Below are 27,871 nucleotides of genomic sequence, written 5' to 3'. Positions count from 1 at the left end.
GAGAATCATCAACAACCTCAGATATGCGGACGATACCACCCTAATGGCAGAAAGTGAAGAAGAACTAAAGAGCCTCTTGATGAGGGTGAAAGAGGAGAGTGCAAAAGCTGGCTTGAAACTCAACATTAAAAAAACTAAGATCATGGCATCTGGACCCATCAATTCCTGGCAAATAGAAGGGGTAGAAATGGAAGCAGTAACAGACTTCATTTATTTGGGCTCCAAGATCACCGCAGACGGAGACTGCAGCCATGAAATTAAAAGACGCTTGCTCCTTGGGAGGAAAGCCATGGCAAGCCTAGATAGCATATTAAAAAGCAGAGACGTCACCTTGCCGACAAAGATCCGCATAGTCAAAGCTATGGTTTTTCCAGTAGTAATGTATGGCTGTGAGAGCTGGACCATAAAAAAGGCCGAGCGCCGAAGAATTGATGCCTTTGAACTGTGGTGCTGGAGAAGACTCTTGAGAGTCCCCTGGACTGCTAGGAGGTCAAACCAGTCAATCTTAAAGGAAATCAACCCTGATTGCTCATTGGAAGGATCGATAATGAAGCTCAAGCTCAGATATTTTGGCCACCTAATGCGAAGAGAGATCTCTTTGGAGAAGACCCTGATGCTGGGAAAGATTGAAGGCAAAAGGAGAAGAGGACGGCAGAGGATGAGATGGTTAGATAGCATCACTGAAGCAATGAGCATGAAACTGAGCAAACTCAGGGAGGCAGTGAAGGACAGGAAGGCCTGGCGCAATATGGTTCATGGGGTCACGAAGAGTCGGACACGACTTAACGACTAAACAACAACAACTATTTGTACTTTCTACTGTATCCATTGCTTCCTGCCTGACCAATGGGGAATAGGCTGGTAGTGTAATGAAATCTTGCCAATATTCTTTTAGTGCAAAGACTCATGGGATACTGGGAACTTGCAGGAGAAAGCAAGCAAAGGAGTCTGTTGTTCCAAACTGGCAACTTCTGATCCAACTGGTATGACCATATGCTGCCATAACCATCAGTAATGAGATGGGATTGGGTCAGTGGCTAACTGGGTCAAGTGGGTCATGCAAACATTTCCCTATGAGATAGTTATTTCTCTAAAGATAAGGCCTTCCTGGAGTTTAATACCAGCTATAGAATATCCATAGAATACAATTATTCTCAGTATTTAAATAGTTTTGTCCCAATAGGTTTTGCAAGATGGAGAGCGGGAATGTACGTACTTTTTCTTCCCCTGCATTCAGGTCAGTAAACGGTGATTTTACAATACTTAAGTTAACTATTGATATGAAAACATCTGGATTGTTTCCACTGCAGAGCTGAATAAGCTGTCAGACCAAGAGCTACATTTGGGCTTTGCATAAAAACTGGCCACTTTTCAAAAACTGGAATGAGACAGAACAGAAACTAAACAGTAGGACTGTACAAGGACAGCCTGACCTGCTTCAAAGCAGAACTCTCAGTGGGAAAAGCTGCACATTGGTTCATTCATTTCAACCAGTCTGGGTTCTCCATTATTCTGGAAACCCAAAGTCTACCCTTTCATTATCTAACATGGGAAAAACATAAATAAATGGTTATAATGCCACTTCTTATCAGAGTATGATGACATTTTCGGAGATGTTAGAATATTTTACATAGATAAACCATGAGCAAATGTCACAGAAATTGGTGCAGAGTCTTATTGAACTACAGTAAGGCTACATGCCTTTAATTTTTTTTAATGATCATAACTTTATTTTGAGAAACAGTGTAATGAAATTTGCAGCACAAACAGAAATATCTGCAATGAATTATTGGAAGACAGGCTTAAAGGATTTTGTGTAGATGTAAAGAGTGCTGCTGATCAGCAAGGGTAAAGAACATGAAAAAAGATATAGTCCTTAAGTTAGGTAAATAAGACAGTCACAAAATTTATAACTTCTGAGGGGCAACAGTAAGGGAAACACATGAGTAACCTTTCTAAATTTCTTTCAACTCTATTTCCCAAGAAACAGTGATGGCACAAGCAACAGTAGGCTGGTTGCAAGGATCACTCATATTTTGCAGACTAACCAGTCAGTCACTGGATCTGAGAATACCCTTCCTCATCAAGGACTACTAGTTTCAATAGCTAAAACAAAGTGAAGCAAAGCAAAGTAGGAACAAAAACAAAAAGCACATTCCAGCCAGCAGACTCATCTCCCAAGGTGAAAGCAAGTGGAACTCTGTAAAGGATTTTGAACTAGGGACAAGTTGAAACTTCCATCCTGCCTCAAAAGAAATAAAAACCACTTGAAATTGCCTCATTCTGTTCTAAGCTCAGAGTTTATATCAAGCTTATGCACACAGCTATCAAATACTCCCAACACACAAAACCATTCATTCATTCATTCATTCATTCATTCATTCATTCATTTAAAAGATTTGTATGGCTGCTCATCTTAAAGCATAACTCTGGGTGGCTCACAGCAACAATAAAACAACAGAACCATAAAACCATTTCTACTTCTGTTGCATTAAAGATTCCAATTTGAGTTCATTTTGGGGAGCTTACGGGACTTCGTTCAAGGCTGTGGTGCCACATGCGTCCTTGGAGTTGCAAGTCATGCACCTGATATTTATTTATCTCATTAAAATTGTTCCTATATGTATGGGTGTATATGATATCCTGTCTTTAATCTGGGCAGTGATACGCTTATAATGCTCCTAACCTTCATTTTTCACTTTCATTTCCACAGGAGGTGCATACAAGCCATTCTTCTATAGAGTTTCAACAGGATTTTAATGTAAGATCCAATATTAAATTCACATTCATTGATGGAAGCTTACTGAGTCATTTTGGGCTAATCACTAACTCTCAATCCAGTCTTTCATTGAGGGAGCAACTATGCTAGAGGAGTCCTGCTAAATTCTTGTAGGAATGGCATGATATAAACCTAATAAATAAATAAAATAAATACACCATAAATGCTCCTTTTTCTGTAGGACAATCACTCTGTTCCTCAGTTTCTAAAAACCACAGGATTGGATCCAGACTTAGTTCTAGTGAGTAGACTCAATGAAATAAATTGGGCATAACACAGTTATAACATCAGACATTAACTAAAATTTGATTACTTCAGTATATTTACTCTAAGTATTATTCAGTATGGATCCAACCCACCAACTTCACTGAATATTTAAAAGCAGTTCATGCCTCAAAATGTATATATATAACTTTTTTGTAATATTTTCCAACTTAAGAACCAAAGTTACTTAATTTATTATATAGCTGGTCCTGAAAAAGGTAAGAGACTTCCATGAATGGCTCACAAATGATTTTACATAAAATCTATAGAAACCATTACTTTACAGGGTGCAACACTATGAAACCCTCATAAGAAGAACCAGGTTGGTTCAGAACAAAGTCTTACATAACTTCAATATTCTGTTCACACCAAGGCTGATCAGGTACCCAAAAGAAGTCCATAAGCAGGAAATAAGCCTACTATCAGAAGCAAAAAGACATTATAAACATATGAGCCTTGAGCTGCATAATCATCACTGATAACTTTATGTAGGTTGACACTCTCTTCTTATCTTCAATTAATCAGACAATACATTCATGAAGCAGATGAAAAATCAATTGATTAAAATAGAGAATTAAGGAAAAATCAGGCTTTTGGTATAAAAATGAATACATTCCAAAACAAAAAGAGAAATATTCTGAGGTACCATGTAAGCAAAGCATAGGCAGTTATCTTTTTCAAAAAACTGCATATATGGAAACATCAGAAAAAATGTAAATATATTCAATTGATTCTGAACAAATTAACATTATCCATAATTTTGTTGAAATAATTATTAATTAAAATATTAATTTCTTATTTTTAAAAAGATTATTACATCATTTGCATTATTACATCTTCTTACATCTTTTATTTATATTTTTTTACATAGATGATGGAAAAGTGGATGAATACAGATGTTTCACTTACTGGTACTTTTTGGTTCAGGATATCCAACATTTTGACCATTCCACCCCTTGATCTCTCCTAGCTGATAATATATATAAGAATATAGAAAGAATATGAAACATGCATACAATCACTATTAAATATTATTTATGCATACATAGGTGGGATGGTTCAAAAATAAGGACACAAGATTGCTCAATGAGAACAGTTGGATGGTATGTGTTTCTACCATCCCATTTCCCACAGTGCCCAATCAGATGCTTAAGGGAAGCCCACACATGAGCAGAAGGCAATAACCGTATCATGTTTTTGTCTCTTTAGTTTTATACTGTATAGCATTTGTTAATACTGTGTGTGTGTGATCCCTCCATATGAGATATTTTATTCTCAACTTCATGGTTATTGATTTAGCACTCTATTCTGTGCTTTGATAATACATAGATAGTAGATGTTCAGGTGACAAGGAAGGCCTTATGTCAATATCCTTCTCCCACCCCTTTTATAGCATTTATAGACCTAACATAAAATAAACCTCTGAAAACAAATGATCACAAAAAACTAAATAAGAACATGTATGCATAAAAACTAGGTTTTCTGATTTGCAAAGAAGGACCTTTTGTTTTAGCACACCTAGCCAGCCTCTACTGATTTGGGAAGCTAAGCAACATCAACCCTAATTAGTACTTGGATGGGGGAATTCCAGGCATGTTGGCTAAACTGAGAAGTAAACATCCCAGAAGAACACTGCCAAGAAAACTGCATGAATGCAGTTATTAGGGGTAGTGTTAGCTACTACTGCCAAGCTGTTTGGGTCACTATAACCCAACTAAATATAGCCCAACAAATAACTGTACCATGATCTGACAGCAATTGGACTGAGTACATTTAGAAAACAAATACTTAAGGAGCATGAGGCATTTCTCTTCCTGTAGCCGAACAAACCCTTACCATTTCTGGCTGTTCCTGAAGTGGAGAAGAGGCTTTATAGCCAAGCTGTAACAACATAGCTTCAGCTGCATTCCGTTTTGCTATTTTCTTGTTGGGACCTGTTCCGGTTGTAATTTCATGTCCCACTTTAACCTAGTAAAATGAATAAAAAAAACATTGTATCACTGGTCATTAAGATAACAACCTTAATAATACTCTTAGCCATTCCACTTTTGTTGCGGAACCACAAGGCAATTATACCTGAGGAATTTTTATTTAGGTCTTGTTTCTCACATTATATATCAGGCAATTACCAGTGTATATTATTGATGAGGGTGTCAGACTGAGACTGCAAAGACTTAAGTTCTCATTAAGTTATGAAGCTCCACAGTGGTTTTAAACAAGACACTTTGTCTTAGCCGAATCTATTTCTTTACAGAGTTATGATTGCAGGGATAAACTTAAGGAACACCTTTCCTACATGACACCTTCATTCTTAGAGAAAAGACAGAATATAACAATAACAATGATAATAATAAAGTGTTTAATCCTGGCTCACGTAATAAATTATGATCTGCCTCAAACCAGAAGGAAGGTAGAGAACAGATATAGGCGTAGACAAGGGAGAGATAGAAGAGGTGACAGCATATTATAGCTAGGAATGAAAACAACTCTCAATACTTGTACAGGTAGTCCTCGGGTTATGACAGCAATTGGGACCCGGATTGCCATTGCTGAGTGATGCAGTCATAAAGCACAATGACACATGAGTGCTTGCTTAGCGATGGCAATCCCAGCAGCCCCAGTTGCTGTTGTAACCTCAGTATTGTGCAGGTCGTTAAGCAGGAAGAGGTGGGAGTCCCAGGCAAGGAGTGTGGGTGTGTGTGCGGGTGCCGGGGGGTGAAAGGTGCCGGGAACAGGCGCTACAAAGCCTGGGGGCTGCGTGGATGCCATGGGTGTTGTGGAACAGGTGCTAGGGAGCACAGGAGGGCCAGCGAGGGCCACAGGTGGGCATGAGGGAGTGCAGGCAGGTGGGAGGGTGGGTGCTGCAGGTGGGTGCACACTACAGAGTGTGGGCAGACAGTAGAATGCTATGGAGTGTGGGTGGGTGGGACAGAGTACAAGACCCCTGGGATCTCGTACTCTGTAGTGGGGCTTCTTGGGAGAAAAAGCAACAGAAGCAACATGGCAGTGACTAGTGACCTTCCCTACCTTGACTTTGCTTGTGGGAAGCCAGCAGGAAAGGTTGCAAATGGCGATCACATGACCGCGGCTCATTGGAATATCATAATTGTGAGCCGGGCACCCAAGCACCCAGATCACGTTCATGTGATTGTGGGGACAATGCGACAGCCACAACTTCATGGACTGGTTGTAAAACTCCCTCATATAGCACCATCACAATTTTGAACGGTTGCTGAATGAGTGGTTGTAACTCAAAGACTACTTGCAACTGCCCAGAAGCTAAATATGTTTTTGAAGGTGCACTTCTTATTTTCTGTTGAGCCTGTGTGGTACATGGACCAAATATTAGAGGTGGAAAGTAAAAACCTGTGTTTAAATTCTTGTATTTAACCTCTTAACCTGTGTTTAAACTCTTTCAACCTAATATATCTTGCAGATTTATTATGACAAGGGAGAGATAGAAGAGGTGACAGCATATTATATATGCAGCATATTATATATGCAGATTTATTATGATTGAATTGAGGTAAATACAGAGGCAACACAACAATCAATATAATCATTGTGATTTTGAATTAATTTTAATTAGGTATCTATTCTCAAAAGTATATAGTTTGTGAGAAAATGAGAAATCTTTTCATGTAATTAATACAGGTTTTAAAAAATAAAATACAATTACTTTTCTATTTATTAATTATGTAATAGCCAAATTCAGATGCTTAGATATACTAAAATGGGTTCTGAATTACTTATTATTGACAATTCTAACAGGTTTAGAATTAAACGTCTTAAATTATGAGTATAGTCAAATAAACTGAATTATGAGCTACCAGAGAATAATCCCCACTGAATTCAACAGGGCATATTTGCTAACAGATGTGTTGATGATTGCACTGTAAATAAAATAACATTTAAAACAAATAATGAAGTGAAAATGCATTGCTTGATGCATGGACTGCTATTTCTCAGACCCATGGAGCTGATTTAGGTATTATTATAACCTCTATCAAGGATTAAAGGTCTGACTACAAAGAAAGAGTTTTCTGAAATTAACTTTGGGAACAAAACTTCAACTAATGTCATCAGAGGTTTTCTTCTGTTTATCTAACAGTCAGCATAAGTAATTGGATCCATTTCATCACATCTAAGCTTTTCTTTGTGTGACAGATAAAAATGAACATATTATCTCCAGATATTTTACTTCCACATTCAATTAAAACAAATGAAAGCAAGGTTTAAGTACTTTATACAAAAGACATTTTACTTTGATAAGTTTTTGAAGGCAATAATAAATCTACCAGGACTTTGTTTCTGTCAGATATCACATGATTTTAGTGTGAATATTTTGAAAACAGTTTTATACGTTTCAAACCATAAAGTTTATTTATAACTACTAAAAACCATCAAACTAAAAACAATAGTGTCCAACAACATTAAATCATGTTACTTCTTGACTTTCATGGGAGTAATTAAGACACATGCTTAATTCTCTGACTGAAATCAACAGGACATGAAAGTATTAAACACTGATTGGCTTATATGCTTAGGACAAACAAGAGAGTTGTTTAATACCTGTATTAAGCTAGCTATGTTAAGTTATTTCTACTTAAATAATTACAGGGCCAGGACTTCTTACTGGGAAATGAAGTCTATCTCTTCAGCCCCCTTACTGTGATCAAAATGGAAAACCTTACCCAAGAGGCTTCAGAGTTCCTTCTGTAGAAGAACTCAGATTATGATTCGTGTTATATAAATCAGATAAAATCAATCTGTATAAAAGTTTATATGTTACTAAGCACTGCCTGATGGTAAAACTTTAATTTTAGCCTATCTAATAAAATCTGCAAATCTCACTGCTAAGTAAATGCATTTCAAAGTAGGTTTTGTTTGGAAAATAATTATATTTCTGGCTATTTATACTAATGAACATTTTTAACTATCTTTGAGGTCTGTCTGAAAAAAAATCTAAGAACAGTAAAGTTGAACAAACAAATAAATGAAGCCCATGTAGGAAATGGTAAAAATAACAAAACAAGTAAGTCAAATACAACTAAAAAACCCCAAACTAAATGTTTTGGAACATGAATACAAACACATAGATATGTTCAAAGTTCATTAATTATATGTGTCTTAGAAGGGACTGTTGACTTATGGGCCAACTGCAGCTTTTGAAGTTTTCTCTGTGAATCCCCAGAGTTAGCTTCAAAATTCATACTGATGGAGCTTCCTTTTCCCATTAGAGAAATGTATAGACAAAAATATACAGTCTTAATATTACAGCAGTTACATTATTAAGAGAAAGAAGGCAAACTAGGGAAAAGAATGTGCTATTAAATCCCAACCAGCAGGGTATTTGCAATGGAGGAAATTAAGATCTTCCTGTTATTTGAAATGAAAAACAATCATATGCCTATTAATCTTGTTCATTTTATCAAACTGCATGGATAGCAGCAAAAGGCCATATGTATAATTACTGTGAAAGAACACTATTTTATTTAGAGAAGAACAAATATCTGAACAGAATGGCAGGTACCTGCATAACAAACTCTCGGTGACGAGGCATCCCTCTTTCTGAAAGAAGAAGATACTCTGGTTCCTTTTCTCTTTTAGCTTGTTGAATCTGAGCCAGTCGGCTTATAGGATTCATTCCCTGACCATATTCTGGTCCAGTCTAAAATAAATTAGAACTAAAACTTATATTAAGAAGAAATTATATCATAGCTTTTCACCATTCTCATTATTCCTACTTCCAGCATCAAAAGTTATGTCCATAAGATAACCCCTAAAGAATTTTCTCTAGAACTGCATGAAAACAGGGAAATAAAACGCATTTTATTTACAGACTATCCACTCTTTGAATGATACCAGTAGAGTAATTACCATCGGACAACCATTTGCTGACAAAAATTAATCCAAATGCATAGAAAATAACAAGGATAACTTTCTGGTGAAAGATATGCTAAAACAGTTAATTTATATAAAATATTAAAATGAGATAAACAGTACTTTCCATCTCAATCAAATTGAAATGGTGGATCATAATTCAGCACACACAAATAACTGATTATGTGCCATCACTTGATCTTGGCCAAAAGGCTGAGAAGTGATTACTTGCCATGAAGTTGCTGTCAATTCTTAGCGACCACGTAGATAGATTTTCTGCATGACGATCTGTCCCTAACTTGGACTTTCATGTCTTCCAATGGTGCACTCATCACCACTGTAACTGAGTCTATCCACCTTGCTGCTGGTCATCCTCTTCCTCTCTTTCCTTCCACCTTTTCCAACATTAAAGCCTTTTCCAGAAAGCTGAGTCTCTGCATGTATCTGAAGTAGGATAATTTGAGCCTGGTCATTTGTGCCTCAAGTGAGAACTCTGGGTTGATTTGTTGGATGATCCATTTATTTGTTTCTTGGCTGTCCATTCAATACTAATATTTTATACACACACACACACGTTTGAAAAAAAAGCAAGCAGGGCAAGTTTTAGATTCCTATATACATATTTCTCAGTGAGCTACTGTGCTATGCTACCTTAGGAATTCTCCTGAAACATGGTATATTGATGAATGCATTGAGCTAGACAGGAAGCTAAGATTCTTTTTAAAAAGGACTGCAGGAAAAGATAATAAAGAGGTCAAAAAGCAAAAAGCTTTTAAATGAGATGTTAGCTAAAATGTTAGAGATAAAGTGATTAAACTGAAGTGAGAGAGAAGCATCCACCACCACAGTTAGGCAGTCACCATGGCTGATTTAGCTGTACCAGAACATCACATACTTTTAGGACTGCAAAACCCTGGAGTCATTCAGTTCATACTATGATGAATCAAGGAGAAAGGCTTCTGATTTCAAGACCAGAAATCTGAATAGCTTGACTCCATAATCCTATCCCTTTTTCATTCTGGGGGAAAAAAAAAAACTAGAATATGCAGTACATACCAAACCAAAGATTCATGTTTCCAAGTAATTTCTTATGCCGGCTTTCTTAACTCACAGGAACTTTCCACTTCACATCAAGATAAGTAAGCTTCTTGATTCTAGATTGTTCTCCATGATTTGTATACAGTATGCTTTAAATGATGCAAACAACTTTGAACAGCAAATGTATCCTCCTGATTTGTTTTGTCTGGCCATTTCAGACCTTGCAACAATACTGTGAGATAGGTAAATTTTACTAGATCTTTTTTGCAGGCAAAAAGGAGAAAGGTCAGAGAGATTAGCTTTCCTAATACTACACAACTAGACAGGATTAAAAGATAGGGCTGACACACATCATTCCTCCTCTAGAAAATCTATATAAAGCATCCTTCATGATAAATTAAAGTAAGAAAAATGTTTAGTTCACACAGCTAGTTATCAACACTGATAATATAGAACTATATGCTGGGTGTAATATGCACAGAGAAAGTAAAATGCATATTTGATGTTACTTATGTTTGAGTAATGTGCCAAAATAGTAGGGAAGAATCTACTAATGACACAAAAATAAAGTAAGACTGAAGCACTAATACAGAAGTCAGTTTTCAGCAGTGATTTGTATAACAGTGTAACAGGCAAGCTAAGGTTGAATTTAAGCAACTCAGTTATCCAAAATGTCTATTTGGGTATATGTTATATTATTAAATACTGAAAAATTGCATTGAAACACACACACACACACACACACACACACACACACACCAAATAGAAAACAAATAGGAATTTAAGTAAAATGGATTACTTTAGCAGAGTATATTAATTAGAAAGTGATTATTTTAAACTATGAATATAAATTATATTCACATCAAATTTATGGACAATCTTTCCATTAATTCCAGTGAAAGTAAATAAGCTTTCATTCAAGCCCTCTGGATTGACAGTTTTTTGTTGTTCGGGGTATTATAGCTTGTAAAATGGGCAACTGTAATGAAAGAAATTGAATTCTGAAAGAACTTGCTTAGTATTGTTTTGCTGTATATGACTTAACAAGGTGTAAGGAAACATCACTTATGGTTAAATAGTTTTAACTGCTCCACTCCACTATTATTTTCTTCCTAACAAACATCAATAAAATAACATGGGAAGGGGATTTTTACAAAACCTATTTCTCAGATGAGAGGCTAAGAGATGCTTTTATGATTAAGCCCTAGGTGGTAATGTTTCACAAATTATACAGAGAATGGCATATGGCTGACTTACACAGCACCTGAGTTTGATCAGATTTAATGCAGATAAAACTAAGTCTAGCCCTTTCCCCCACTTTCAAAAGGAATTTCAGATGAATACACAAATCAGGGCCAGCCCCTCAAAACTGAAGCTCATGAATTACAGAAGTGGCAATAAATCTACTGCCACCAGAAATAAACACTCCATTTAGGAAACCTGAGCTCACAGGAATTTAGGAGGTTTAGAAAGAAGCTTCATTAAAGCACAAAAAAGAACACTAATATTCAGTAAAAGAGAAAACACTTTTGATAGCTAAGTAGGTTACAATTCAATATTTACTTATAGACACAATAATTATAAAGCAACTATGATCTGAAACTCCAACTGAATTCTTCAGAATTAAAGAGTTATAACAAAGAGCTTCTTGTAATATTCTTCTGAAGGATGAGAAAAAACTAAATTTGTTTTTCATAGACATCGGAATAAGTAATTTGACTAATTTGATTAATATAAAACTATTAATTAAAAGTTTTCACTTTTTCTAATTTGATTTCTATAATCATGTATGTAAACCAAGTAAAGTTTAGTCCCAATAAATATGCATCCCTAAATATGTGTCTTCAATTCCGGTAGTAAAAGGACAGATACTGTTCTTCTTTCAATACTCTAAGTAATAATGACTGAAGAGGGAACTCAAATTTTGCATGAAAATAAAAGCATTTACAAATGTTGGCATCCCCAATTTTAAAAAATGCCAAACGTAAAAGATCTCTGCCTAATTTCATATAAGGCTATGTATCTACGTATGAGGGACTGGGAGCACAAACACATAACAAGGTAGAATTGTTACATGTCCAGTAATAGCAGAGAATTGCTCAAAGTTACAAATATGAACATGTAACAGCAATATATATGTTCCCCAGTCTTTTCCCTAATTTTCTATGGCAGCTTGACAACACAGTAAACACCAAATGCATTTTCAAAGCAAAATATAAACCTATGTAAGTGTAAATACATATATAATATAATATATAAAATAATTCTGGAAAGTAATACAAAAATTATATTAAAACAATGGTTTTAATTCACTGAAATATAGTCAAGTTTTTGGCAAAGGCAGTAAACCCTTTCTACTTACAGGACTATCTGATAGGTTAGAAAATGTTAGAAAGAACCCTACTGCCTATATAAGACAATAAAACAAAGGCAAGGAGTACAACCTCAGGAGCTTATGACTATTGGACTTAGGGATCCCTTGCTTCCACTAGGTAATAGCTTTTCCACCATGGATCAGTCCAGATGTTCTAGCACAGAAAACTATGATTGTTAGATCGATAATGGCAACAGGTTTAATTCTCCCTTTTCTCATGTGCCCTGGTACAAAAGAGTATTTCTGATTTATTGAACCAGTTTTCTTATGGTGCTTAAAAGAGGAACATGCTCCCTACAGATACAATGTCCAAACATGGAACAAATAAACAGTTGACACATTTCATTCTGTTCTTCACTTCTTCACTTCTCTTACACATTTGTCTACAGAGGAATCTGTCTTGTTTGTTAATTCACTATTTTCCTGAATATCTTCAATGAGAAACTAAAATGTAAACATATACCCTAGAAACCAACATTACAACTTGTGATTTAACATTAATATCCTCAGGCAGAGGTGATAGTGAGAATAAAAGCCAAGGAGGTGATTGGCCAATATTCAGGTTAAGCAAAGGAATCAGGTACTACTCTTGTAGGAGCATAGACAAATCACTAGGTGCAAGAAATTTACTCTGAAGTTCTAGCTCTGAATTATTCTTGCAGATCATTATTTTTTCCAGGATCCATCTTTCCATGGCTAAAAAATACAGGTAGTCCTTGTTTAGCGACCACAATTGGGACTGGCAACTCAGTCATTAAGTGAAATGGTTGCTAAGTGAAACTGCAACTCTGCTTATGAACATATTTTGCTTTACAGACCTGCAAAGGTCATAAATGCGAGGATTGGTCATAAAGTTACTTTTTCCTCACCATCATAACTGTGAACGGTCACTAAATGAGGCAGTCACTAAACAAGGACTACCTATATAGATCGAGTCTAATACTTCTGTATCTTTTCCTGAATTCCTGCCTAATGCAGGAGATGACTGACATGTGGGCTTTTTGTTCCCTGTGTATGGGAGAGCAATGGTGGGAAAGATTGAGAAGAAGTTGCCATGAGACCTGTTTCAATCATCAGTAGTAGTCTTTAGATCAGCTCTAAGCCTTACTCATCCAACGGGGACAAGACACATTAGCTTAGAACTAGGACCACAATAGTAAGAATGGTGTCATAGAATGCTTTAATGCTTTTCATGTTGCTGCTTAGCCAATGCAATCTATTTGCTACGATTTATTTATTTATATAGTAAGATTGTATCCAGAATCCAATTTGTCAAAAAAAGAACAAGCTGTAGGGGAAACACTTCAAGGAGAATGGCATGCAGGCAGGAGAAGCATTATGGGCCTTTTCCATTGCTGCTGCTTCACTGCTTTGCAGTTGTTCAGAAGTGACCTGGGATGTCAGGCTGCTACTGAATATCTGCTTTCTCAGTTAACTTTGGAGTGGGGGGAATTAGATTGGTGGAACAGTGATGTACAGATGATAAAAGCTGCATTTGCTTTTGAATATTGCTCAGCTGTCTATAAACATCATGAGCCCATAAGGTCTAACTGGATGCAGCCAGACTCCTTTGTATCTCTACCAGAGATTTTAAAGAAAAGATAAAAGTAAAAATAGAACAAACAAAGCTACTCATCATATGGGAGTCATTATGTGAGAACTATTGCCCTTTCATAAAAACATTCTGGTGGCCCAGGCTCTCAAGAGAAGCAACAATCAGCTGATCTTGTATTCTTAGTTTATATTAAGCACACAATATAACATATGGCAATCTTTTGAAAGGACTAGCTGTCTATCTTACCTTTTCTTGATATGAATGAGACAAAAGGACAAAATTTAGCAGTCTACCTTTTATAAAATGCATGTTTCTTTTTAATTTTAAAAAATGGAATGATGCCTATATTCATATCATACATGCATTAGATACAGGTAGTCTTCACTTACTGACTACTCGTTCAACGACTGTTTGAAGTTGTGATGGCACTGAACAAGTGGTACTTACAACCAGTCCCCAAAGTTCCATCTGTTGCAGTGCCCTGTGTTGCGGTCACATGATCACGATTCGGGTGCTCAGCAACAACCCTGCACTTATGATGCTTGTGCATCCCGCGGTCATGTGATTGCCATTTGCGACCTTCCCTGCCAGCTTCCCACAAACAAAATCAACTGGGAAGCTGGCAGGGAAGCTGGCAGGGAAGGTCACAAGTTGCTCTGGTAAGTCCTTTCCGGCCTTCCTGTGCACTAAACCAATATGCACCCTCCTTCCCTCAGCCTCCCTGAACTCATGCAGACCTGTACCCTCCTTCTGTCAACTTCCCAGCACTCACACCAACCCATGCCCTCCTTCCCTCAGCATCCCTGCGCTTGCACTGACCCATGCCCTCCTTCTCTCGACCACCCTGCACTTATGCCACACTGCAGTACCTCCTTCCCCAACTTGCATGTGCCCTGTGCTGGGCCTTCTAAAGCCTCCCTCAGCCCCTTGCTGCACCCCTGCATTTATCTGGGACTCCCACCACTTCCCGCTTGATGCCTCTCACATCTTGGGGTTACAATGGCAACCAGGACTGCCTAGATTCCCATTGCTAAGCAATGCAGTCACATGACATCATGCTTCACAACTGCATCATTTAGTGACAGTAATCCCAGTCCCAATTGCCATTGTAACTCAAGGACTCCCTGTATAATCATTTGACATTGCTACTATTTGCGATTTAAATACTTTTTTTCAGCCCAGATTAAGGTTGCACTGCAGCTCTGGGAAGAGTAGGAATATGGGAATGAAGTGCTTAGCCCTTCATCTGCCACAAGCTTTTGCCAGAAATTTTCTTCCCTCTGCACAACTTCTACCTTCCCATGGAATTCCATATCTGAGTTTGCAAGCTGGATCCTGAGCATTGTCAGAAGTAAATATACGTATACTGGGAAGATAACAGTAAAATAATTTATTATAAGCAGCTGTGCTGCAACATTTTAACATTATTTTTGTATATTTTTTAAACTTGGGGAAGTTATTAGCAACCTTGATTATATTTTTACAGAATATAATCTATATAACTTGTACAACTAAATAAAACAAAGTATGTCGTTTAGCGTCCAAAGCAATCATAATGGTAAGAGCTTTTTAATATTTTTTTTCAATATGACAGTTCACTGGGGAGTAAAGGATACTGAATTAAGAATAGTCATTCAAGGAAGGGACTAAGGAATCTTGTTGGTATCCTCAGGTCAACTGATTTCAAATGCAATAGAGGTAGTCTATGGTGGCTTAACGTCCATTCGTTCAGCAACTGTTTGAAGTTATGATGTTGCTGAACAAATGGACTTACAATGGTTCTCAAAGTTCTGGCCATCACACTGTCCTTGTGGTCACGTGAACAAAATTCAGGCCCTCCCGCATTTATAACCCACCCTCCTGCTGCCGCTGCCCCCTATTCCCAGCTGATATTCAGCATCTTCGCCTGCTTCCTCTCCAATGGACTCACCAACCCAGCCATGAGCAGGAGAGACACTGTGGAAACATCCCACAGGCCAGCAAGTGAGATTACAGGCAGGAGGTCAGGTGCCATGGGTGGGCAGATGTGTGTTATGCCATGTGCCACTACTGGCCAGGGCTTTCTTTCACACACTGGCCAGGTCCTTCCTTCAAAGAAGGCCCTGACTATGCTGGTGCAAAAGAAGGCATCAATAAAGAAGGCCCAGCTGGTAATGGCATGCAGTGCAGCAGTGGTTGGGGCCAGACGGTGGATAGGTGAGCAGCGGTGGGTAGACAGGCAGCTAAAAGGGCAAAGATGGGGGGAGATAGTGGGGTGGAGGAAGTTGGTGGAGGCAGTTCCTTACCTGCTTCCAAGAATGGCTTAGATCTGGATGGGTCCTCACCTAATGATTGTGTAGGATTCGCTCAATGACAGCAACTGGGACTGCTGGGACTCCCAGAACTGCTGTCGCTAAGTGAGGCAGTCATGTGACATTTCGCTGAACAACTGTGTCACTTAGCAATGGAGTTGCTGGTCCCAATTAGGGTTGTTAAGTGAGGACTATCTGTACGCAGTGGCAGGTCTGTTTTTTTAGACATTGATGTTTGTATTATCTCTGAGTCCACAGTTATACTGTCTCTGATCAGCCTGGAGTAACTTATAAAATCTGAAACAATTGAATTCTGGCTCTCATTCATAGACAGTTGTTGTGTCTGTGTTCACTGTTCAAATCCTAGATTAGGATACCTCCCTGGCACTGTGTCAAAGGAAGATCAAGTTAAATCATGGAAGTCTTTAACAAAATCCCAGCATTTCACTGACAATATCTGAACGGCTACAAGTCATGATTGCTATATATTATTCCAGAATGAAAGACATTATGCTCTGTATATCACAAAACATGAATACAATTGTACTAGTGGATTCATATTCTACTGGGGTGGTGGGGGAGGGCAGCGGGTTAACACCTAACATGATATATTCATCATGGAGAAAATCTATCTATGTGGTTGCTAGGAGTAAAAAACGACTTGATGGCACATAATCAATCAATCCATCAATCAACATGATATATATCTCCAGATGAAGTACAAGATTTCATAGTTAACAATCTTATTAGGACATACCAAGTTCTAAGTCATACATACAAAGTCTCTTACTTTTAATATTGTTCTTGGATGTTTTTTAAAATGAAGTTTTGGCTTTTCAATTACAGGAAGAGGGGGAAGTTTTCGAAGTTCTCGCAGGACAATTATTGCAGCACGTTTCTTTGAGAGCTTTTTGCTGTTTCCTTCACCTTCAGCTGAGAAATCTCCAACTGATACTTGAGTAACAAAACTCTTCATATGTGGGGGCCCACTTTCCTTTATTATCTATTTGCCAAAAAAGAGTAAATAAAATGGTTATAGAACAGACTTCTAATATATAAAACTGCATTTATTAAAAATAAATGGATGAATAATCCATTGTGCTAAACAGGCTTCCTAATGTATTTTCTTTTTCAGATAATGAAAAATCACTGTGATTTTTTGTGATTTAGAACTTCCTTAAAACCGGATCTTCATCATGTTTACACAGAAATATGTTCCTATGATTCTGACTGAGAGAGCTAGTGAAGTGTAGCATCTAAGAGAGAGAGCACAGAACAGGAAATTCCCATGATTGAACTTCACTTCTGTCTGAACTAAGCGTGAGGCAACTCAGTTTCTTTCACCCTTCATTTGCACTACGGAGGATAGTAATACTGACTTAATGTACAGAGTTGTATAAGGACTGTAACTAACATTATATACATATTAGACCATTTAAAGTACTACACAAATCCTGTATATATATACCTGTGTGGGATTTTGTTCTCTCACCATACCTATAAAAGTCAATCAATACTTGCTGGGCATCTGCAGGAGGAAGCAGATATATAGCACCTTGTGTTAGACCCCTATATAAATAATAAATATTACAACTGGTCCAGTATTAATGCTACAGCAAAAGTATGTATTACAGAATCATTAGAAATGGCTTTTTAAAATTTGTAAAATATTTTTTCATGATTATTGCTATTACTGTAAACAGCATATGTGTCCTACGATGGATCAGTGTGGCCACAGTGGTCCACCTCTTATTTGCATTATAATTACAGGCAGTCCCCGGGTTAAGAACGCCTGGTTTACGGACAACCCACAGTTAAGAACAGAGCCTACTGTAGCAAAATTCAAGTTAAATACACAATGATTCGAGTTAAATACATAATGGTTTGAGTTCATTCCACAATATTACTTATACAGTATTATACAATAATACTGTTCCAGCTTACATACAAATTCGACCTAAGGACAGACCTTAGGAACGGAACTTGTTTTAAAACTTACATTTTTTAACATTTGTGATAATGTTTTTATTTTAATAACTTTTTATCTTTTATATGCCTGTTTTTATTCATGTTTTATTAATTGTATGCCGCTCAGGGTCACTTTGGGTGAGATGGGTGGCTATATAAATATGATATATAAAATAAATAAACTGGGGACTACCTGTACATTGCTATAATGTACAGTATGTGGGGCTAACATTAAGAAGCATTTAGAAGGTTCAGGTAGTGCAAAATAAGGGGACAAAGCTATCTTTTCATAATCTTCTGACATTTGTATTGGAAGCCAACACCATTTCAGGCTCAGTTCAAGATATTTGTGTTATTCTTTAAAGGCAGATACTGCTTAGATTATTGGGCTATAAACAACTATCTGTCTCACTGTGAATCTGCCAGATGTTTTGTGAACCCATAGAAAAAGGACTCCTGTGTTACTTCAAAGCTGTGGAAAGCCCTTCTTTTGAACATCAATATGGTCTCCAAAGCCTGAGGAAAACAGTCTATGTTTTAAGAATATTAAATGAATTATTTTTCATTTCATTATCTTATTGCTCTTTTAAGCCTTATGTTTGTAATCATAATTGTGTTTTTCATTAATGAATTTAAAACTGTGTTGCTGCATATAGTTTATACTTATCAGGCTGGATTTTAAAAACAAATGGATACACATATATTTCCAAATATTTTTCCTGTGCTTTGTAAAAACATGTTATAGGAAATAAACAAGACACACACATACACATACACACATGTGCCTATACAATATCAATGTACTTAATCACATAAATGTTTACCTGTTTAAAAATATTACGCAGTATGACCCATTTCTCCACTGCAACTTATCAGTTTAACAATCCGCCATTCAAAAAATCTCTTTTCCTTGACAAGCAAGCTCCCCATCTTAGCACCAGAATTATATGTCCATACCTTCACCAACTGCCACAATAAATGCTTCAGCAGTTCCTTTTATATGTGCAGTTGTTATGTTACTGATACAGAGATAGGGCAGGTGATCTGATTTTATTCTAGGATGCCAAAAAAACTTACAGAAACCCAACAGCATCCAGGGGTTGGCTGGGGCACTGGGGAGAAGAATGAAGAAAGCATCGTGGCATTGCAAGCCCTACCTCTTTCTATATGAGTTGTCACATCTCTATACATGTATGAAAATAATGAAGCTTGTGGTACAATACCACAATGCTGCTTTCATCATTCTGTTCAAGGCAGCAGGCTCCTGCAGATGTCCACATACAAACCAGATTCAAGGCAGACAAAAACGTCCAAATAATGAATATGGTGTCCTGATGTTGCACAAATGAAACATAGATGTATTAATAGCTAATAGCCATAATAGCTATTGGTGGCTACCTACAGTATCAGAGGCATTCTATCAGGGAACATAGTTGCTTCCGATTTATAGAGAGGACTGTTACCTTCAAACTGATTGACTACTATTGTAAAAAGGATGGTGGACTAAATTAAATTAGTTTTCAATATTGCATAGCAAGGGTCTTCTTAAATGCACTGATGCTGACCTGATGCCCTCCAGATGTTAGATTTCAGTCCATATGATATCCCAGCCAACACAACCCATTTGTAGTAGGTTAGGGAAAACTGTCTTTACAATGCTAAACAACAGACAGCAATAGAATTTAACTGGAAAAAAACTGTGACTGAAAACCAGACAATTTACTAAGACGTTTTACAGCATTTCTTTTTAAAAGGGTAAATAAAACTCAAGTCTACTTTATAAGGCAGAGTGAATGGGATTAGGTAACAGCATAATCCCTTTGGATTTAATAATTAGGACAAGATTTTGCCCTCAGGCAGAGTTGCTGACATCACTGGGCAGAACTTGGCTTCGAGTGACACTACACACCCTACCCATTCTTCAAATATTGTGCAAATCCAATAAGTTGTTTACATGAAACTTGAAATATTTTAACTGTTTGCTAACTTATGTAACAGTGATGATATAATATTTTCTGTGGGTCTTGTAACCTAAAATAAATGCAAGCTACTTTGTAAATATCATGTAAACAATGATATTTGAAAATTTGTATCCGTGCTTGATATGAAATAATACTGAAAGTTCTCAAATTAAAATCCTACTAACAACAGCAAATCTCATGGCCAGTTACAAAATGATGTGTCACTGTATGTAATAAAATCTAGCTTCCAAATCTAGCATCTGGGTCAAAACTAAATCCTAACAGCAGATGGAATAGGTTCTGCTCTCCGTAAAGTTTTTATTTAATAAGAAAATGCCTCAGGTTAGCAGGTGAATGTGTTCAGAGGAAGCCGATGCAAAGTGAAGGCTTTACCTTAAGGTAACCATCTCATGTTATACATAAAAAAGTGAAGGAAACCCATATTATTAGCCTATTTCATCTTGTGTTCTTACGGTTCTCTCCCGGCTGTAACATTAACAACCATTCTGAAGAAAACATGCTGTGAAAATTTGCCATAGTCACTACTTCTAGAAAATACTGCCTGCAAAAGTTTCCTCTAGTCATATTGGTATGACTGTGATCTGGATGAAGATCTTTTTCAAAAGATTGGAAGAATAAAAGAGGGAGGAATGAGGCAGATAGAAAGAGATAAGTAGAGAACAATTTTCATTTAATGGCTGGAGATCAAACCAAACTTTATTCTGCTCTATCATCCCTTTGAATCTCTATCAGGCTATTGTCCTGAATATAAGTCTTAGAGAGCATGACAGGGGACCTTTATTTGTTACTCATGGCTGAAGGCCAAAGGGAAGAATTTCAGCAATTGCCAAGACCAAACAAGAAACTGAAAGCTGAACTAGCTATGCCAGGGAAAACAGGTAATTTCATATCTAGTGGCTATCCATTTGTTATATGAAACTGTTTCTTTTCTTGCCTTTCCCACTTTATTTAGTGTTCTTTTTATCTCTTTGCTTCATGTCCTACTTTGACAAGAGTTTATATATGTTTATGCAAAGGATCACATATTGATTTGGACAGAAAGTTAGATACACTTAATATTCACTAAAATCAACAGGATGCAAGTAAATTAAGATTGGCATTTTCCATTGATATCAGTGAGAACTAGTAAATTGGCCTGGATCCAATCTCTATGATTTATGTCGCAAACCAACATTTTCCTCTCGACAAAGGATAGAGACCGACACTAATGGAATACATGTTGATGTGAGAGACTGTGGGATGGTTGGGGGCAAGTCAGTTGAAAGATTACCTCAGAAATGGCAACTCAGTCCAGGTGCTGAGAGATCTGGAAAAAAGTGCTACAAAGAGGCTCAACTAACTATAAGTGAGACTAGGAGATTCCTATTACAGTTTGCAAGATTTTTTATTTACTGCAGACTAACATGAAAGATCCCTTACTGAAATTCAGGTTATTCTTGCTTCTTTGAAATCCATGCTTCCTTGAAATCTATTTAAATTTGCCAGCTACATCATTTTTGAGAAGGCTTGGTAGTCCCTTCTCAATAAGCCATGAGATAAACATGAAGAACTTCTTGCCAGTGCCCTTCCTGTTTCCATGTTTCACTATTATCTATTGTTAGTTTAAAATTAGCAGTAGAATTTTTGTACCTAAGCTAAGTAGGCATACTCCTGAACATCAGCTACGATAATCTGGATAAAAGTAAGAAAGCTTTCTATTAAAAGTATGGTCAAATTGGGGAACAATTATTGTTTATAATAACAGATTAAACACCTGTCAACATCTTTACCAAAATTCTTTAGTTTACATACAACACTGTGCAAGAATTAGCATTACAGCCAATACATTCTAATATTCAGAGTGTTGTAATTCAAAATGAGAAACTGAGCCATATAGGAAAATACATAACCTGTTTTCATCCATACAGTAAGATGTATGAATGAAGTTTGTTATAGGTATGAATAAAATAATAAATAATCATTAAAATCTACTTGAAAGGAAAATAGTTGTAAAAATATATAGTGCCATTTGAGATAAGCACCTTGCTTTTGTTTATAGTTTTCCTCTAGTAAAAACTTTTCACCCCACACCTGAAAGAAAAAAATACAAATTTCCTGCTTAGTAGTGAATACATGATTGTGGGACGGTAAAATGAGAACAAAAATCTATACCAACAATGAATGTAGGGTTGGTGACTTGCCACAATAGAAAGATGGTGTAGAAATCAAATCAATAAACTAATATCTGAAAATCAGCCATTTAATCTTAATGGAAATTATCAGTCTTACTCATTCATGTATGTAGTCAACATAGTATATTTTTAATCATTTTAATTCTTAAGCGTTTTGGACAGAGCACAGGATTTTTATTAAAGTACACACACACGTCATACAGAAATCATGTAAAACATACCTCAAAACTGACAGGCATGTTGCGCTTCAGTGCAATTTCAAACACTATACTGATTTCTGACTTGTTTGCGTCTTTTTCTTCTTCCATTTCTTTTCCCGGCTGTCCAGTCTGATCAAACATGAGAAGTTTCTCTTAAAGCATCTTTCTTCTAAGAACAGAATCAATTATCCAGTATTTTTCTTCAAAAACTACACAAAAGAGTGCAATTTTTATAATTTTTTAATATTCTTTTAAAAGTGTAATTGTAAATTTATTTATACAGTACAGCCATTTTTAAAGATTTCAGGTTTGGTATCAAGAAAACCCTACAGGTGTGCCTTCTCTGTAGTAGGGAGTCAACCAAAGTCTCTTCCTAATACTACTTCCTTTCCCGGGGTAAAGGAATGCTTCTGGCCTTTTTGTTTTTGTAACAACTTCTAAATATTTCCCTCAAGGCCATCTCCATGGCTCTCTACAATAGGATCCTCTGCAGTGTTAGTTCTGCTACTTCTCAGTTATATTCCTGATCTTCATGGTTAGTGAAGGCCTTCTTTGAGGTGGTGGAAGCTTGGATCCAAGTAGCAATTAACACTGAGTGAATGTTTCTATCACCTCTGAAGGAGATGGTGGTACATCCCCTACTCAAGAAGCTTTCATGTGATCCAATTGTCTCGGAAAAGTATAGACCTGTCTCCAACGTTCCTTTTCTTGGAAAGGTGGTAGAGAAAATGGTGGCCCTATAACTGCAAAGGATCCTAGAGGAAATGGGCTATTTGGACCCTGGTCACTCAGGGTTCCAGCTCAGATAGATCATGGAAACTGCATTGGTTGTGTCTGTGGACAACCTCTGAAGAGACTGGGATTGAGGGAATGCAACCTTCCTAGTCCTCCCTGATTTCTTAGTGGTTCTTGATACCATTGAACATGGTATTTATCTGGGCAGTCTCTGAGGGACTGGACAGGGGAATATTGTTTTGCAATGCTTCTTCTCCTTTCTAAAGAGTTGGTTCCAGTTGGTAGTGGTGGAAGAAGAGAGATCTACTGAGAATCCTCTACTTTGTGCAGTGCCTCAAGGTTCTTTCCTGTCTCCATCTATATGAAACCACTGGGGAAGTCATCTGCCACCATGCCAAAATGGTCAGGGAGGTGACCCACAGTTGGGTCCATGCTGTGATGTTGGCTTTTTAATGGAGGGAGTAATGCCTCCTGCCTTGAAAGAGGTGGTGACATGCCCCCTCCTTAAGAGGCCGTCCTTGGACCCAGTGGCTTTTGATAGCTATTGAACAGTCTCCAACCTTCCAACTTGGGGAAAGTTGTTGAAAAGGTGATTGTTCTGCAGGTGATGAGAATTCTGAAGAAAACGGATTACCTAGACTGATTTCAGTCAGTTTTCAGGCTGGGATTTACTGAGACGATATGATGGAATGTATCTATGAAGAGGAGGGTGAAGTCGGGGGGGGGGGTAGCAACAGAGACCAAGGCTATCAGGAAGGAGGGGGTGCATTCCAGGAAGGAAAAGGAGACAAAAGACAACACAGTCTGCAGGGGGAACATGAGAAACATAAGAGGTTCAGGATAGCCACTCCCTAGAATTTCCCACTATTTGCAGTAGTATAGATTCAATCTGGCAAGATTTTGTCTATATGTTGTAAGCAAGTAAAGGAACTGGAGTTTCACTGTTGTTCTTGGGCTGGGCCTTACAGACAGCTGTGGTGGAGCCGAGATGATGGTCGTGCAACCTTCCTTGTGTTGCTTGATCTCTTAGCAGCTTTTGATATCTTTGACTACGGTGTCCCTCTGAGCCAGCTCCACCAGTTGGGGATTGAGGGCACCATTTTATGGTAGTTCTCTTCCTTTCTCTGGGGATGGTTCCGGTCAGTGTTGGTTGGGGGTAGAGATCGCTTCCTAGGCCTGTCCTTTGTGGGATCCTTCAGGGTTCTAGTCTCTCTCCCCTCCTTTTCAACACATTCATGAAAATGCTAGATTAGGTCATCTGCCATTTGGGATTTGGTATCATCAATATACTAATAATACCTAATTATATCTTTTCAACTTGTGTCATCCAAGTGAGGTTGTCAAGGTTCTGTCCCAGTGCCTGGAGGCTGTGCTGGTTTGGATGGGAGGAATCATCTCCAACTTAATCCTCCCTATGTGGGTGTTTGGGCCACCTGGATCTAGCAATATTCTATATCTGATCTTGTGTGGGATGGCACTGCCCCATTCAAGGGTGGTACACATTTTGGGGGTCTTCCTGGACTCACAGCTCCTGCTTGATGAGCAGCTGGCAGCTGTGGCTAGGAAAGTCTTTGCACAGCTTCATCTGGTGTGCCAGTTGTCCTAAATTGGAGAAGCCTTCATAAAGTCACTCAAGCCCAGGTCACCTTACAGCTTGACTACTGCAATGTACTCTACAAAGGGCTGCTGTTGAAGATTACCCAAAAGCTTCAACTAGTCCAGAATGTAGTGGCGTAGGCAGTGATGGGCATGCCTCAGTATGCTCATGTAACACCTCTGCTTTGTGAGCTGCACTGGTTGCCAGTTTGCTTCTGGGTATGCTTCAAGATGCTGGTCAGTACCTATAAAGGCATAGGGCCAGGTTACTTGAGGGACCACCTATTTTCCATAATATCTGCCCAGCTGATTCGATCTTGCAGTTGACACATTCCGGGTCCCTTCAATTACACAATGCCAACTATCAGGACCCTGGAAGGGTGCCTTCTGGAATGAGTTTCCCCTGAGATCTCAACTGCCCCCACCCTAATGGTGATGTGATTGTGTGCTTTCCTTCATCCTGTCCAGTTTTGCCATTCTTGCCAACTTTACTCTTCATTTTTATTTCTTGCTATTTTCTTTGATTTTAATGTTTTATGTGTAAACTGTCCAGAGTCAATGGAAGTTGGGCAATATATATATATATATATATATATATATATATATATATATGATGATGATGATGATGATGATGATGATGATGATGATGATGATGTCTTAAAGAGCCTTATCACATTTAATTTCCATGGTTAATTTTACTGGTACTTGTTATAAAGTAATATATTTCAGGGGGCTATAATCCCACTGCATATCTCGTATCACATACTACTTATGACTCTCCTAACTTTGTAACATTTTGATTTAGCCTTATAATATTGAGCTTGTTTTAAAAGTAACCTGTAAAATTTATTGTCAGCATATTAGTAAAAGAAATTGAAAATTATTTTTTGTTCAATGACTCTGATTCTTTTTCTGATGATTCCTGAAGTGCCCTCCGTAAAAAAATGTTCTTGCACTTAGGTATACACAGAGTTACTGTCACAAACCAAACAGAATTTTCTTTGGGTACAAACTTATTTCTGATTCAGAATGGATGTGCAGATGGACTAGTTCTTAAAATCCAAACAAAGAATAGTTAAATGAAAGACTCTGCCACTTGTTACTATAAAACATAGCTGAGTTTGCTATTGGAAAACAACACTTTCCACTTGTAACTGGCACACATAAATATGCATTTACCTTCAATAAGGTCGCTAATATACAGTGAAACCATATTTTGATTTTTGAATTAAGCCCTGCCTATTAGAGATATTTGAAATTTCCTTAATCAGGAGTTGTTTAATGATTAAGTATCATTAACACAAGCAATAGTTTGCAAACCACTTCAAATCATCATCTCATATCCCAGATGATGACCAGCATGGATATGTAAAGGTATGTCTGCATAAAATTTAAGCAACAGAAACACAGTTGTTGATCTATGTGACAGCATCTATATACCAACATTGTATCTTACTAAATAGCCAAATGTAAGTAGAACATAACTCTTAAGTTGGTATGCAGCTAAATGCTTACACTCAAATCATTACATTATAAAAATAAGACAGTAAAAGTCAAGCCAAGAGTAAACAGGGACACAACTCTTCTGCATTATTCATTGGCATTGGCACTGAACAGGAACAGTCTCTGAGACCCTTTCACATCAGCTTCCTAACCATTGTCAAAAATAAAGGAAAGGGGATGGATGGATGATTGGTGGTTCTGAGAGATCCCTGACTTACGTGTGAGTCTCATCACAAAACTAAAACTCTTGGCTACGTATTCCCTTCTCAGGCCTCACTTTGGCTGCTTGGCAGGGATAAACTGGCAACTATACAGCAGTTCTTTCATGAATGCAGGTTTGTGTTCCCATACACTCCCTGTTTTCACCACTGCTGTTTGCATTGTGATTTTCCCAAACAGTCCCAATAAATATTCAAACTCATAAAGTTCCACCATACAGTACTTGAAAAGACTGTGTGTCCAATGTTAAGCAAAAGGAAAACACTCTGGAAACTTCTGTTTGCCAAGTAAGAAGTTTGTGTCTAATGTGTCACACATTCTGTAATACAAGCAAGGTGGTATAATTTACAAGATCTACTACCTCAGTTGCTCCATTACTTGATTCATGATTGTTCTGATCAGCTGCAAAACCAGCTAGAATCAGGGCAACACTCTCTGTAATAATTTGATCTGTGGACTATACGGTATCAGGTTTCCCAAAATACATGGATTTTGCTATTACTCAGATAACAGTGAAATAATCTGTGATATTGGCAATAATAATTTTAGTCTTATTAGATTGTTACAAAGTTTACTGTGCTAACCTGTGTAAAGAATTTTAAATACTTGCAATGAACTGCGTAAATATTAAATAGGATTAAAATAAGTAAGCAGGAGATGTTGTCCAAAGGATGGGCAACACTTGCTATTGAATGCAACAGAAGAATGAAAGTATTTCATCTGTCTGCTTCCAAAGCAGACTAATTATCAATCTAGCCTAGCTGTCCTTTTCTCTTTAGGGCACTGGAAAACTGAAGAATTAGGATTAGTTAGGATTTTTTCTGCGTTCCGAGTAGTACTAAATTTTCATGGGGAAAATCCTAAGATCTTTTCCGTTTCATAATTAACTTTCTTTGTTTTCAGAATGTCATAAATGTATAAATAACATTATATATTTGAAAGAAGATGTGGTATACGTTATTATCATAGCTTTCTGAAAAGAAAGGTCTTCAGGGTTGTAATGCAGCATATACTGAAAACAATCGGATTTAAGTTCCTTGTATTTTATTCCATAGGCAAGTAACCTGATCTTCTTCATACTAACTTAAAGGTGAGTCCCAAGATATTCCCATGCTATGACACCATTTAGTCAATGCTGATATACTAGTGATCAGTATAGATGCTTGTGTGTGTATGTGTGTGAGTATATATATACTGTATATTCTATGGTAGATGGAGTGCAAGAGATCTATGTTCAAAATCTAATACTTCCAGTTAAAAGCTGCTACCCAAAGCCAAGTAAGTTGTATCCAATGTGCTGAGGGAAAGGTGGT

The 27,871-nt window shown here is 37.3% G+C and overlaps 1 protein-coding gene across 12 annotated transcripts in view; it reads right to left on the bottom strand.

Annotated features, from left to right (window-relative positions):
- STAU2 (staufen double-stranded RNA binding protein 2) overlaps positions 1-27,871 on the bottom strand; it is a 169,537-nt gene that overhangs the window by 101,735 nt on the left and 39,931 nt on the right. For 11 of the 12 annotated variants that reach the window (XR_015797607.1, XR_015797608.1, XR_015797609.1 and 8 more), the window contains 5 exons: positions 22,527-22,634; positions 16,975-17,187; positions 8,577-8,714; positions 4,880-5,011; positions 3,953-4,013 (listed from right to left, as the gene is read on the bottom strand). Coding sequence is in view for 9 of the 12 variants with exons in the window: in XM_088149238.1 (XP_088005364.1) it covers positions 3,953-4,013; positions 4,880-5,011; positions 8,577-8,714; positions 16,975-17,187; positions 22,527-22,634 (652 nt within the window). In the remaining 3 variants the exon portion in view is untranslated. The remainder of the gene's footprint in view (positions 1-3,952; positions 4,014-4,879; positions 5,012-8,576; positions 8,715-16,974; positions 17,188-22,526; positions 22,635-27,871) is intronic. The other variant, XM_088149232.1, reaches the window with a different exon arrangement.

The sequence above is a fragment of the Python bivittatus genome, unplaced genomic scaffold (genome assembly GCF_059951505.1).
Source record: "Python bivittatus isolate LINGU-HERP-01145 unplaced genomic scaffold, Pbiv_v1 ctg000590_np1212, whole genome shotgun sequence".
NCBI classification, from domain to species: Eukaryota; Metazoa; Chordata; class Lepidosauria; order Squamata; family Pythonidae; genus Python; species Python bivittatus.
Note: the sequence above shows the minus strand (reverse complement) of the source record. Positions and strands in the feature narration are given on the sequence as shown.